Source organism: Xiphophorus maculatus, chromosome 3 (genome assembly GCF_002775205.1).
Source record: "Xiphophorus maculatus strain JP 163 A chromosome 3, X_maculatus-5.0-male, whole genome shotgun sequence".
NCBI classification, from domain to species: domain Eukaryota; kingdom Metazoa; phylum Chordata; class Actinopteri; order Cyprinodontiformes; family Poeciliidae; genus Xiphophorus; species Xiphophorus maculatus.
This window is the reverse complement of record NC_036445.1, coordinates 14249105-14263968: the sequence shown is the minus strand read 5'-3', so window position 1 is coordinate 14263968 and position 14864 is coordinate 14249105. Positions and strand designations below refer to the sequence as shown.

Genomic DNA, 14864 nt, shown 5'->3' with positions numbered 1-14864 from the left:
ATACTTAATTTTTCTCAAGCACAGAACTACTATTTAAATATGTAAATATTTAAACATTGTTAATTGTTCCCAATCATGACACTAACAAGCAGAGAACCTTTTATTCCACTATTCATCTGACGGCATTTCTATCCAGTCAGCATTTACATATGGGACCCATATGTGCAGAAAATGGGCTGAGGAATGTGCCCCAGATGGGACATTTGGTAGTTGCATAACAGTTCAGTGTTATTTGTTCGTTCAGCTTTGATGTAGAGCAACACTGAGGAAAAAGTCTGACCCATGCGAGCTCTGGATGTGTTGAAAAATTTAAACTGATATTATAACAACCATTTGAGACCTAACTGAGATCTACAAAGGGTGCGAAAGAAGGTTTGCTGATATGGGTTACAATTTATCAATCTATACAGGTCTCAAACGAGAAGCCCATTTCTGAGACCTGGGCCCAAATAGTATCGCCCCATATGAGGAAGTCATTATGGGCCCCAAAAATGCATGTTGGCTGGATAATTAGATGCAGGTGCTTTTTTTAAATGAAAAAGATGAAAGCAACTGAACCAGTGCCAAACATGGCTGGGTAAAGATCAATGGGAGTAATCGCAAATTACGTCACATTTGCTCATTAACATTCACCAGCGTGCTAATTACCTGAATGTTCAGACACACAAAGCACAAACAGAGTGCAACATGCAAAATCTATAGAACATTGTAAGATGACGACATCCCAGGAGCTTTATTTCAAAATCCGGTGGGTCAAAATATTGATTTATCAATGCATGGCAATTAACTTTTTTTCTAGTCAATATCAATTCAGAAACGTTGGTGAATCAATTAGATGTCCTGTTGCGCCATGGTGAGCAACCATGCTGTCACTGTCACTATATCAGCTTGGTGTCGCCTATAAAACAATTGGATGTGAAGTGTTCTTCTTCTGGACTTTATTTGCATTTGGTAAGCAACTATTTATGGGCATGACATTGCACATATTACATAACAATATGCCTGTCGCAATAAGCAGTAAATCAGTTAATCACGTGATAAATTAAAATAAGCTCAAAGATTTCTGTTTCCTTGATTTTTCTCCTTTCTCTTTCTCTTTATCTTTATACCAAAAACTGGATGACAATAGGTTTGAATCGGGTGTTTGGTCTCAAATAGCCAACTAGTGATGGTCAGATATTATAATGCAGATTTTCACAACGTAAAGATATAATACAAAGAAACGGGACAGCAATGGTATCTTTAAAACTTAATAAAAGTGTACTGTACACTTATTAAAATGCATATGCAAGGTCTGAAAAATATGTGTGAATTAACACTGCCAACAACACCAAACCTAATCCACCAAACTGCATTAAAATAGTTTTATCTTTTAGAACCATATATAATCTAAGACAATGGAATCTGCATTGTACTGTGTGGGATTCATCATTCTTAATATCGAATGAGGAGAAACTTGTTTTTGTGGGGGGTTTTTACACTGTGGTAAAAGCGCATTATTTCGACACATTAAGTGCATTTCACATAAAATGCTATGTTACCAAGTAGCGCTCATTTTGCATATTTCTGAGACCACTCTTTTGCAAAATTTACATTAAGTGCTGCTTCATCTATTTAAATGGATGAACCACCCATGGAATGCAAAAACATTTTTCTTCCATTTATAACTATGTGAGGCTTTCCAATAACATTAGAGAATTTTGGACCAAAACAAAACTCACATTCCTAAACTTCTTTCTCATGCTTTGCTGAGTTCATTTTTTCAGGAAATCTTTTCCTTTTTTGTTGAAATGAGCTTGATATTCAGCTTAATCTGGTTTGTGTCAGTATGAATAAATTCCTACATTGAATGTTATCCGTTTTTAAGTGAGACAAAGGGAAAAGCAAAAGATTGTAATTCTCCAACCCAGAATGCCGCTCACAGTGACTGACATCTCTTTTCTTAATTGACCTCAGGTCATACGCGCAGTGGGATAATATTTTGTTAAATTATTCTCATTTCCCCATGAATCACATTTCCATATGTTTCCACTTCATGCCTTATTTATTACCTCCTTACAATTACCATGCAAACAATGTTTTAACTGTCACCCCCTTTCTCCCTCTGAACAGTTTAGTAAATATCAAACCATATTTATTATTAATAAACCCACGGCTGAAAACCCCCTTTTTCACTCATAAATTATTCAGTCTCTCAAAAGCTCGGGGAGTTTGGGCGCCCTCCATTTGATGCCACCAAGGCCAGTATAATTAAGACTATTGGCTCAAAGTGATGCTGCGGCATGTGTCATCTGTTTTGCCTCATCTTCCTGTCCATCTGTGTGAGCCATAGGAGACCACGCATTTCAATCACAGCATCATGCATAGTGACAGACTTCACACAATGGATGTTGATTTTATTAGCAGAGCACAACTGGTGAAGGCTCCCTGCTGTTTTACTGCTCACCCAAAGAGCGCTTTTGGTGACTGATTGACGGTATCACATATACACCCTTTGGCTGACACTCACACCAATGCTATGTGAGCGTTTGCATTTGCATGCTTGTGTGCGTGCGTGCGGGGGTGAGTGCGTGTGATTGACGACTTTCGTCTTTTGATCCACATCTAAAGCATTTAGAAGTGTACATTACATCTGAACTGTCATAAGTAAAACATCAAATAAGCATCTATGTTCACACGTAAACACACATGCACAGACACCCCCATTTACTGACATGCTCACACACACACTAACCTGGGTTGGCTTCCCAGCTGTGCAAGCTGTTTCTTCCATCAACATGTGTTTACTGGCAGGGGACCCTTATGTTTGCATTACAGGGAGGCAATAAACAGGAAGGCCAACCCTGGGGTTTTAAAACTACTGTTTGGAGGGGGGAAGCCTCTTGAGGAGCAAACCCTAATCACTATGGTTCAATGTTTAACCAATTTTTTAAAAGAAGAGAGAGAGAATCAATTTCTATTTGTGTGTGTGCGTGTGTGTATGGTTGATGTTTTCAGAGATACACATGCGCTGAAGTCCTCAGCGTCCAAGTCGAGGCTCTTTGATGAATTTTTCAGTCTTACAGAGCTTGAACCACCTGGATGAGTTAACAGGCACATTTTATGCATGTGTACCTTTATATTTGTGTGTGTGTGCTTATAAGGAAGGTTGTGTCGACAATAAATGAGCCTCAGGCTTTGCTTGGTACAATAAACAAATGAAAGACTGATTAACCAGATGACTGAAAGGCCTATTATTTTGACTAATCAATAGATCCTTAAATAAGTAATGAACAACATCAAAGAAGAAGACTACAAACAGACACAGGCGAGTAACAGACAGCACTGTTCTCATCTCTTATAAAAGCTGAGGCTTTTGTTGGAATATGGTAATATTGCTTCCATTCATTTGTGTTCATCTTAGCATCTACTGCACGATGACAAACAATAGCTGAAAGAAGGTGAATTATAAACTTACAGGTTAATACTAATTTGAAAACTGACAATAGTTGTCTTTTTTTTTACAATCAAATGATAACTCATAAAAGGTAATAATAATACCCATGAAAATAGCTGTCAATGCAAAGTAATACCAGTGTGTTTAGTCCTAATTGAAGGCCTCTAATGGGCCAGCATTTCACACATAAGCATCTGAGGCTGGGCAAAGATCAAGACACACTTGCAACCTTATAGATACAAAACAATTTCATATCATTGATTTCAGACTTTAGTGTAAAATTCTCTGTTCCAGTGAGTACCACTGGGACCAGGATCTGGAAGTAGAAAGAACCTCATTTCACTATAAATCAGCCCCGACCAGCTACTCACTGAAAGATTTCTGACAGAGGTGCCAAAAGAATCATCAGATGCTCTCAAACTCTCAAGTGGACACAGACAAAGAAAAACTGCTACAATGGCCAAGTCAGTCACCTGAGTTACATCCAACTGGAAAGCAATGGAAAAAACAGAAGATCAGAGTGCGTAGAAGAAAACCCCAGAACCTTTGAGAGTTGAAGACCTCTTTTGAGGAGGTGTCAAAGATAAAGCTATTCCAGAAGCTTAATGTCTCTTTTTACCCATTCCAAAAATAGTTCTGATTAGTGTGAGTGTGTGCGTAAATGAGTGAATGACTGTAATGTGAAGCGCTTTGGCATCCTCTGGGCTTGAAGAAGCACTATGTAAGTACAAGCCATTTACCATTTTATTGGATCTTTGTCCTGTCAGTATCCCTGATTCAATGCTATTGAAACTTACAAAATGTGCTTAAAAGCTTAGTCTGTGGCATGAAATGGACAAAAACTGAGGAAAAAAAAGTCTAAATCTACGTTCACTCCCATTAAACCATAACTGTGGTATTTTCACATCTGAATTCACTTTCTCTGGCCACATCTAGATCTGAGTACTGCCACACTTGTTCTCAGTGCAAGCATAACTTAAATAGTACCTGCCTGAAAAAATTAAGTACACCAAATGATCCTCAAAAGCAAAACATCATGTCTAAAGAAATTTGGGAACATATTAAAACGAAAGCAATAAGTCTGGAAAGGGTTACAAAGCTTTGGGAGACATTATCCACAAATGGTGCAAACATGGAGGAGTGATGAAGCTTCCCAAGAGTGGCCAGCCAACAAGAAAATTACCCCAAGAGCGCACAGATGACTCATCCAAGAGGCCACTAAAGACCCCACAACAACATCCAAAGAACCGCATGCCTCAGTTAGGGTCAGAGTTCGTGTCTCCGCCATAAGAAAGAGACCAGGCAAAAATGGCCTGCAGAGAAGAGTTCCAAATTGGAAACCAATGCAGAGCATGACAGTAAGGCTCTTCTAAATTTTTCCAGAACACATCTTGATGATCCCCAAAACCTTCAGGAAAACATTGTGGACTGATGAGACAAAAGTTGAACTTTTGGAAGGTGTTTGTCCCAGTATGTGTGTTTGTCCCAGTATGTCTGGCATAAGGGTAACACCACATTTCAGAAAAAAGAATACAGTAGTAAAACATGGCGATGGTCTGGGGCTGTTTTACTGCTTCAGGAACTGAAAGACTTGCTGTGATATATGGAACAATATACTTTACTATCTACCAAAAAAGGACAGTGCCCGGCCAAATGTTTGTGACCAGAAGCTGAAATGAACTCCGGCAGGAAAATGATCCAAAACATCAGCACCACTCTGAAGAAAAACAATATGAAGACTTTGGAGTGGCCTAGTCAAAGTCTTAAACTGATTCCTATTGAAAATCAGGTTAAGATTGCTATTGAGAATATTAACAGATAAAGATTTTGACCTGTTAAGATTTTTTTTTTTTTTTTTTGCCAATGTGGCAAAATTTAGAACAATTCTGCATAAATGAGTGGGTCAAAATTCCTCCACAGTGCTGTAAAAAACTCATTGCAAGTTATCACAAACACTTGATTGTAATTGTTGCTGCTAAGGATGGCCTACCCAGTTATTAGATTTAGTGGGGCAATCACTTATTCACACAGTGACATTCTATGGAGGTTTGGATTAACTGTATTTTATTGTTTCTGAAACACTGAAGTGTAACAAATAAGCAAAAAAAAAAAAAAAAAAAAGATGACCAGGAAGAGGGGGAAACCTTTTCACACCACTCTATTCAGTAAGAATGAGACGTTCATGCTTCAAGGGAATAGTGCTAACAACATCTAGCCAGGGTTTTGGTAAAAATCAAGTGGTAAACATTTAAATGAAGGCAATTTACTAATAATCTGGAAATTTGAAAACCCTGCTTACTGAATACTTAGAATCGTGTTGTACCACCAGGAAATTGATTTTATCTTGGCAGCAATTAAATAGACAGCATTCCAGGATTTTAATTCATCATTGTATAAACTTCAAATTTCACGATTAGTCTTCTTTCAACTCATCGTGATCGTGCAGTCATTTAACAGAGATGAACTGTTTTTAAAACGCTCCTCCTGACGCCTGCTCAGCCAATGGTAGCCCCCTGGGGGCGTGGGCCGCCGGGGGTGGGCACCCTCCGGATGAAGCATCTGAGGCACTGGGGCTCCTGCGAGTCAGCTCTTGCCACATTTGAACCCCACCACCAGATGACTGTCAGAGCGCATTTCTTATTGGGAAGAAGGAGAGAGAAGTAAAAGCAAGGAGACCCGCCTGGGAGGAAGAAGCCTGTGTGAGGGACAGAGGCAGAGAGTGTGAGGTACAGTGAGAGCAGAGACTCCAGCGGACCGCAGACAGCCAACTTCATCGGAATTGTTTGGCTGCGCGCTGTGGCGGAGTATAGATCGCTTCCGAGCGACTCCGGGTCAGCATCAGCAGCATGCTGGAGAAGACTTAAAGGCGGACCGTGGATGAAGCTTGACTGAAGCGTGCGAATTTCTGACAGTCTGCCGGAGAGCGGAGAAGGAGGCAAGAGCCGTGCCAGCGAGGCAAGGAACAGACACTGAAGGAGCTGATGCTGCGGGAAAGTTACCAACTATGGAGATTTACAGCTAAGTGAGAGTTTAAGCACTGATCGGAGCGTTCAGAGTCATTTCTCCACACTGGATGCGGTTATAGACAGATCTCGGTGCGCTTTTTCTTCTGATTCTGGTGCCGCGGTGGACCCAGCCATCTCGGTCGGCGTAGATCTTTTCACCCTACACAGTCAGTGGGCAGGATGTCTGAAATGACTTCTCTATATCTCGTCTTTTGCCTTATGGTGACAGGTAAGATGTTTTTATTCAGTTTTGTTTTATTATTTAGCCTGCAGGTCTGTATTGATGGAAGGGGATGGATTGCTGCTCCATATGGCGCTGCGTCAAGTCGCCTCAGTGCGCTGGTCTGCTGCAATGCTACATTTCACAGCTGTTAATGACCAGTAAATGTTTAATCACTTGTTTTATAAAAAGGAAAAGAAAGAAAAGGCAGCTGCCAGCTGCATCAAAGGGTTTCACCCCATGTATGCCCGAGTGAATAATGTGAATGCGTAATTTGGGTTTATCCCAAATGGTCTCTGCTCTTGTGCAAATACAGGATCTCTGTTTTAAGTGGGGGACTTCGCGCAGAATTACGGCTTCGGGGCGCACCTACATAAAGTGCCTCTCTGGCTGTTTTTCTTTTAGCAAGTAGAAAACTGTGAATTTGGACTGCACAGAGCATGTGTGGGAGCCAGTTCGGAACACAAAAGCGTGGACCAATCCACGAGAATGACTGGGACAAACAAAGCGAGTCCTGCAAGTGCTGATGGCACGGCTCCTCGTCCCTTCAACCCTGCAAAGTTACTCAGAGGCGGTTTTCCTTTAAGAAAAGATTAACTGGCCCGGCATGTGGTGTGGTTGTAGATTTTGAGTGAAAACAGAGGAAAGGCGCATAGGTGGGGATGCAGAGGGGTGCATAGAGAGAGATGTGGAGGGACGCAGGGAGGGTAGAAAGAGAGTGAGCGTGGATCGGAAAAGTGAGTGGGACAGACAAATTGGGTGAGAGCGTTTGTTTTTCTTCAAGCGAGCAGAGACACAAAGCACCTGTCTCCCCCGCTCGCGTCCCCCACACACAGACACACATCACCACTCTCTTCTGCTTTTTTTTGTTTGTAGGATTTACTTAACGCTTTGTTTATGTGCCAGCTTGGCAAAACGTGCTCACTGCGCTTTGAAAGATGTTATAAATTTTTAAAAGAAAACTGAATATTACATATTTCTGCATTTGGAAATCTTAGTAGATGTTTGAATGCATATTTAAATGAAACTTGTGACTGTTGTTCTGCTAGGCTTGTGAGAGTTTACAGAAGTATAAACATCGGGATCAACAAGCTGCATTTTTGAGCAGCTGCTCAGAGCCGGCCCAAGGGATAAACAAACTAAGCTGCTGCTTAGGGGCCCCCCAGGCCAGCAGTGGAGGGCTCCTAGGAGGCCTCTCACAAAAAATATGTACATTTGTACTTACTTCTAAAAGTTAAATCAGTATTTCTTTTAAAAAAAACTTTCACAATTAGATTCATTTAGGATTTAAAAGAATTGACAAATGTAATTGGAATCATAATCATTTTTGCTGCTTGTGCTAGACAGAGAAAAAGCAGAGAGGCTGCTTGAGAATATTTGAGACGCCAGAAACAGGGACCCTTATGTTGTGGAAACTAAAGGAGCTCTTATTTAATTAACACTGTCATAAAACTGCTGTGGGCATGCTATAAGATTCATGTGTCTAAAGTCGTTAACAGTAGAATACATAAACGAGTCAATAGTTCAAGTAATTATCCAGCACAAGTCAAATTGTTATACTGTCAGTGTGTGTTCTCTCTATGGAGAAAAAAAATTTAACATTAAAGTAGAATCCTGAGTGTCTTTAAGATATTACTTAGCAACTGTTTGTTCTATTTCTTTTTTTAATGTATGTATCAAAAGGAAAATTATTAAACTATTATGTTTTATTCGGGTTATCATACTGTGAAAATCTCTTTGCAGCCCGTGGATGCATAGAGTTAACACTTTAAAATGAACAAATTCATTTCATGTCATCGAGAATACACAACAGTGCCATTCTAGCACAGGTCTTTTCTTGGAGGGACAGAAGTTGTAGGAAAAAATAAATAAAAATCTGAACCCTTTGGGCTGCATTTTTAGTTTCTTGCATGAATCAGTTTCCCCCTAGCAGCTCTCAGCAAATGGCAAAGCTTGCCCAAATGGCCATTTCCTGCACGTGTACGTCTTCACCTCCAGCCCCCGGTTCCGCATGGTTTTGTCATTATTCAAAAGCCCGAGGGAGGGTACATGACACCAGTAAACCGGTCCCTGACAGAGCAGCAGCAGCTGTATGAGAAGAAGCCAAAGCCAGATAGTGGCATATATCCCTTGACCTCAACCCCATTGCACATTGGAAACACTCGCTTTTCTCTCTTGTGCTCTCTCACCACACAAACACACAGAAATAATGAAAATGGTGACAGCTGCCCTAATTAGAACCTAAGAGACCCTAGACCTCATTTACTGGGTCACTCTTTAAGGCATATATGCTCACAACTGGTTGCACTCATAAATGTATCCAACTTCAACTTGTGGTTTCCCTTTTTCTATTATTTTTGCATGGCATATTGCTTACATTTCAATGAATGTAGGCTTGCTCAACACAGATAATTTACTTTCTCAGAGGGCTCCCAGAGGAATTGGATTCCACACTGCATCAGTATTCCGAGTAATCTTCAGTGAGCTCTTCTTTGGAACCTTTTGCTTTGGGTCGCCTGCGTCTCATCGGGCCGAGTTCAAAGGCTGCGAGCTGAGATTACAAGTTTCTCTCCCTTCCTCTTAAGTCGTGTCGCCACTCACGTCTCACTATAGTGTAATGCGGAGGAAATTTTCCACCTTGCTTCCTTTACTTCTTCTCACAGCTCTTTTTACCCAGTTGCCTGAATGTGTGACTGCGAATCGGGAGGACATGAGAGCAAGTCTGCCTAATGGGCCGGAGGCAGAAAGCAGACTTTCACCAAAGGTTTTGAAAAGCCCCATTCACTATCATGTACTTCGTGCAATGGAGTTCAGATGTAGAACTGTAATGTAGCAGGGGAAGCAAGGAATACTCTCCACCCCTCCCTTGTCATTCCTCTTTTCCTCATTACTAAAGATGGGTCTTCTCTACATGGAGCACAACTTTGTATGTGGATGCAGAGACAACAGAGCCCAAGAGGTTTGCTTTAAGCAGCCGTGCATATTTTATGAACTGACACTCTGGGCTCTTTGAATTCTCTTGGATGGAGTCTGGATGGGGACAGTTAAAGAAGAAGCCGGGGGTAGAGGAATATGGTGGGAAGGAAGGCTTAGCGGGGATGAGACTTAGATGTGTCACCGGCATCTTGGTGATTAAGCAGAAAAGTGTCTAGTAAACAGAAACAAATTCCACTGAGGTCTCCAAAACTTTTTTTCTGTCTTGTTGCTCTTGTCAAACAAACCCAGAATCATGGTTATAATCACTTTGTCCTTACTTCTTCTTCAAAAAAAAAATTTAAGCCCTAATGATAAAAGGATTCCATGGTAGAAAGTTTGGAGAGGCAGAAAACCCCAGCAAGCCAGTGAGGTGTGTGAGAGATGAGGTGCAAGATAGTGCAAACACAGCAGAATTCGAACACATCTGAGTCCTGAACACCAATGTATTGCATTATTTAGAAGACAAAGTCATGGCAAAGATATGGATATTTTCCTCTCTGCTGGGTATCCTGGATGAGCTCTGAGTAATGGGTTTCTTGAAGGATTTTGTACTGGAAGTGGAATCTGAATTAGACATGGGTCAGGATGAGATTCTCACTGTAAGATCACGCTAAGTAAATTCACTATGGTTTCATGGCAATACAAATGTAACAGATCTATGGAATAAATTCACTAAATGTTTTGTTTTTAAAAAATCTGGGAAAACAGCCTCTAGCTTCCCAACATTAGAATAAAAGTACTGTGCAAAGCACCTTCAGCTTCTAAAATATTGGTCTGTGTGTTTTTGCAGACTGTAAATACTTCCAGGCAACCAAATATTTATTTTATATATGTATGAAAAAGTGTAATGACTTTGATTAGCTGGCTAGCACTGCACAGCAACAGGTGGAGGAGAGGTCATCATTGTGTTGAACTATGCCCCACGCTGTTGGAGAAAACTCTGTTTCTCCATCACTTCTTTTTTCTAGAAAAAAAAAACTTCAACAACACCATATAAACTATGTGATGGATGGAGCGTTTCAGCATTCTTGAAATCATATTTAAAATTTCTAGGCTTTTCTAGATTCTTTAAAAACCTATTAATCAGTAGCATTCTGTACGTTTTTTGTGTTAAAATCTCAAAATTTGATGAGGAAATGCTAAATATTTGCACAACAGGACCAAGATTTTTAATAATGCTATGTTTTCTGTGACAATCTTAGACCATTGTCTTTCTAGCTCTCTTCATATCCTCATGTTTCCCCTTCCCCCACACGTACGGAAGAAGTCTGAACTAAAACAGAGAACAATGGAGCTTGATAACATTGCTTGTCTCTAATCAGTTTTGCCATTTGGGTAAACACAGATAAAGAACTTGGCAGCATGTCCTGAGGCGTCGTTATCAGCTCTGAGCAACTTAACTGGATGTGCGCTGCTGGTTCAGACAAAACCACAGGAAAGCACAAAAGTAGCCAGGTAGCAAACTGTTGACGGCACTTGGCCTCATCCAGTTTTATTTTTATCTCTATCCGCCCATCCTCCTTTTGTCTTCAGTCTGTCCCCGTGTGCGTCTTCGCACATCCTCACCTTCTCTTCCTTTGGGTCAGTCGGAAGATCTGTAGAGGAAATGAAAGGGAATAGGGCAAAGGAGGGCCATGTCAGCATCCTGCCTTGAGACCCCCCACCCACTTACTCACACACACATCCCTTCCTTGTATCATCAGCATAGAAAAGAGGAGTGAAAGCAGAAAGTTATTTACCCTTTTATTCTTCTATGCAAACACAGTAATGGAAAGAATGGAGAGAGGGGGAAAGTGGGATTAATTTGGTGCCTTTCATTAAAACATCCCCCCAAGGCGAAGAGTCGCATTCATACAGTAGCAGCTATTTCAAGAAAGGCTTGAATTGCATTTATCTCCCCTAAAAACACAAGTGTCACCTCCTTCTAGAGAGATGTATCACCGCTCCAGAAGACTCTAAACCCAGAAACCAAGACAGAAAAAACATGAGACATATAGGACCACACATTCATTTTTATTTTCCAATCAATTGCTGCCTGGGATGACAAGGATTTCATATCTCCTGCCGAGAGACAAAAACCAACAGCAAATTGAAATTTATCTTCTGCGTCGCAGCAATATCTGTTCCTGTGTTATCTTCACCAGCCGTGTTCTTTAACCTTGTATTAGAGATAGCTGTATGGATTTTGGCAGCCAAGGGGAGTCTCGCAGGGAAAACGAAAAGTCCTATTTGCAGTGCCACCAGACAGCATTAATTTGACACCAGATGCTGATCCATTTTACTTCACTTCTCACTTCCTATTTATGCAGTTTGATTGTTGGCGGCACTTACTGAGCAGAGGAGCTGAAATATTCAGCGCTATGCACTAGGGCTAAGAGCTCAGATAGTAATGGATCAAAAGAAGCTTGCTGAGGCAACATCCCTAACACATAGGCATACTCAGAGAGGTCAAGGGCAGACACTGAAAGAGTAACTGATGGGCTGGGACGAGTATCTGACATCTTCAGGGCTGTGTGCTTTTTTTCTATAGATAGAAGGTGCAGTGAGATTGTCCAGTTGACACTGCAACTCAATTAACACCTCATCTCCACAATCACTTACATAGATGTTATAGTGGAGATGAACCAAGAAATAGACTGCTGACCGCAAAATGACAGATTTTCACTTTGTTTTGCTCAGACCAGTAAATGTCCAGTTGGAAGTTCCAATGTCCAGTCTTTTGCCAGTATTTAAACACACCCGCACCAGTAAACAGCAAATGGTCAGGGCAATAACTTTACACTTTAGGCTGCATAAAGACTATGTATTAACTTTTCTTTGTATCAAACAATTAAAAAGAAAACTCTTTAGTACTTCTCATGCCAATATCTTTGATATGAGTGTGCCTGGGACTCACTGAAGAATAAAGATCACTGTTACTTTGATCTAATCTAGCATTCCTCTCCAAACTCTCTTTTCATCACTTTCTATAACTCCATCAGTTCACACTTCTAGTGATTCCAGGATAAATATTTTGTTATTGATCAAAGTAATAACCAAAATAGTTGGTCTGTTCTTGCTTGGGCTGCTCTGTGTTGTTTCAGGAGGTTCTCTGTGGGTTTAGAGTAAACATAGCCTGTATTGTGTTTCCTTTTTTTTTCTTTGCTGGGAAAACTTAGGAATCTCAGCCTAGGAGGTAAAGAGGAGATCCAAAATCTGAAGGGATGTCAGTCAAAGCTTATTGATTGAAAATTTAACTGCAGTTCACTGAGTGGCAAAACATGTTAATGCCATTAAGTGGTTTGGAGAAGTGAGCGAAGAGCAAAGTGTGTAGGTGGCTGAGGTGGTGATGGTGGGTGGTGGAAGGGTAAGGTGTGTCTCTCTCGTGTCTGTTTGAGGAAAGAAAGCTGATGCAAAGATAACAATGGGCTCAGCATGAGCGATGGAGAGGGAGAGAGAAAAGAAAGAAAGGCACAGGGGGGTCAAAAGGATTTACTGCCAGGAGCCTAGCATTCCAGGTAATGGATATACTTGTGTTAGTGTAAAGAAAACCTGCTGTTCTTCTTCTCAGACAACAGAGGTGAAAAGCAACAAAGGGGTAACTGACTGAAAGTCTGAGGCGGATTAACAGAAAGTTGATAATGCAACACCCTGGGCTAAGAATTGCGTCCTCTCATGAGCGTCCATGTGTCAGCTTGAGAGTGCAGATAAGGGTGGTGCAGCAGACGTTTGCTACATTTTTGTGAAGATGCTACAGGGAGGGCAAAAACACACATGCCTAAGTGCTTCCCAAGCTGGCTAAGGTAAACCAAACACCCATCTTCTAAAGAGGAAGCAGTCCAACCATTGTTCCAGCACGTTGCACCCGTCTGACTGAGATATCCTTTGCGTTGTGCAGATCCCTGGGGGCCGGAAATAGAACGAAGCAGAGGAGTACAGGGACCGATTGTTCCCCCGCTCAGACTATCCACAGATGGGGCTATGGCACGGGGACGCTCGCTGTTTGCTTTTGAAAGTCCCAGGCGTTTCCTCTGCAGTCATGGTTTACGGAATGCTCTGGGGGATAGTAGAGAAAAGGGAACCACTGGAGACAACGGGGAAAGAGAAGGGAAGGGCTCAGAGCAGAGAGAAAAAGAAAAGATGGGGAGGGAAAAAAAGTAGTTTGCTTAATATCTTGTCAGGGTGAATATAGTGTCATTGCCAAGAAGAGAAGACAGATGATATAGCCATCCAATGATGGGATAGGTGGGTGAGAAAGTGCTCAAGTCCTCTCTAGTTTCCGAACAGAGACATATAGAGCTGGAGATAATGGAGAAAGAAGGAAGAGTAAAGAGAGTGAGGGAGTGAGGGAAAAAAGAGAAAGGATGAGATGCAGGGAACCCAGAATGCATCCATCATGTGGTTTGGTGCAGAAGCCATTTGTACCTATTGTACTCCATAATTTGTTTTCTCAGAGCTTGCATTGGGAGGGGTGCTGGGGGGGACACACCAAGCTATGGCAGCCATTTATTTTTGCACTAATTACATAAGTGAGACAGCATAATTAGACGTATAGCTAAACAGACAATAGGCTGAAAGAGAGACGCGCAGAAGGAGATAGACGGGGAGGTGTTGATGAATTCAGATAGATGAGAGGTTTGGGCCCTCTGTTTCATATTCAAGAGTGCGAGGGAACGCGTTAAAAGGAGTAAAGGGGATGGAGAAGGATAAAGGGAGAGGAAAAAGGGTGAGTAAAGGAGATGAGGCGATGCAAAGGATAAAAGATGAGAGGCAGGGAGAGAAAAGCTCTCTTCACAGACTGCACTTTTAGGCGCGGCCCAGTGCCACAGGAATAAGGCGCCTCATTTTATACACCTGCTCAGCAGGAGGGGAAAGAGACATATAAGGAGATGCTGTACAGGAAAATGGAAAAGGGCAAAAGAGAAGAGAGGGAAGAGGAGATTGATCTCATCTCAGCTCCTTCAGATCAAAGGCACAGAGTGGCTACAGACAGCTGTTTGTTGTGGCTTGTTTGGGAGGGTCCCAGTCTTTTTAGAGGTCATGAGTTCATCTGGTCTGCTATTTTGTTCAGGCAGGATTACTCTTAACAACACATGCCAAGCCCTCATAAGCTACATGCCCTGCAAACATTCTCTGGTAAGAAATTGTGAGGTGGCGGTGCCATACAAGTCTGATCAGGGGATGAAGGGTGGTTCATTAACTGTCTATGCCACACTCATAGCTTTCTCTTCATGTGCTAATACAGGGA

The 14864-nt window shown here is 41.5% G+C and overlaps 2 protein-coding genes across 6 annotated transcripts in view; one reads left to right on the top strand and one right to left on the bottom strand.

Moving 5' to 3' along the window:
* The window catches only part of nphs1 (NPHS1, nephrin), a 199603-nt gene that overhangs the window by 145854 nt on the left and 38885 nt on the right, over positions 1 to 14864 (bottom strand). The window lies entirely within an intron of this gene.
* Positions 5993 to 14864, top strand: part of kirrel2 (kirre like nephrin family adhesion molecule 2) — a 44506-nt gene continuing 35634 nt past the window's right edge. For 2 of the 4 annotated variants that reach the window (XM_023330214.1, XM_005798421.2), the window contains exon 1: positions 5994 to 6670. In XM_023330214.1, the coding sequence (XP_023185982.1) occupies positions 6622 to 6670 (49 nt within the window). In that variant the 5' untranslated portion in view covers positions 5994 to 6621. Of the gene's footprint in view, positions 6671 to 14864 lie in introns of all 4 variants that reach the window. The other 2 variants (XM_023330213.1, XM_023330215.1) reach the window with 2 other exon arrangements.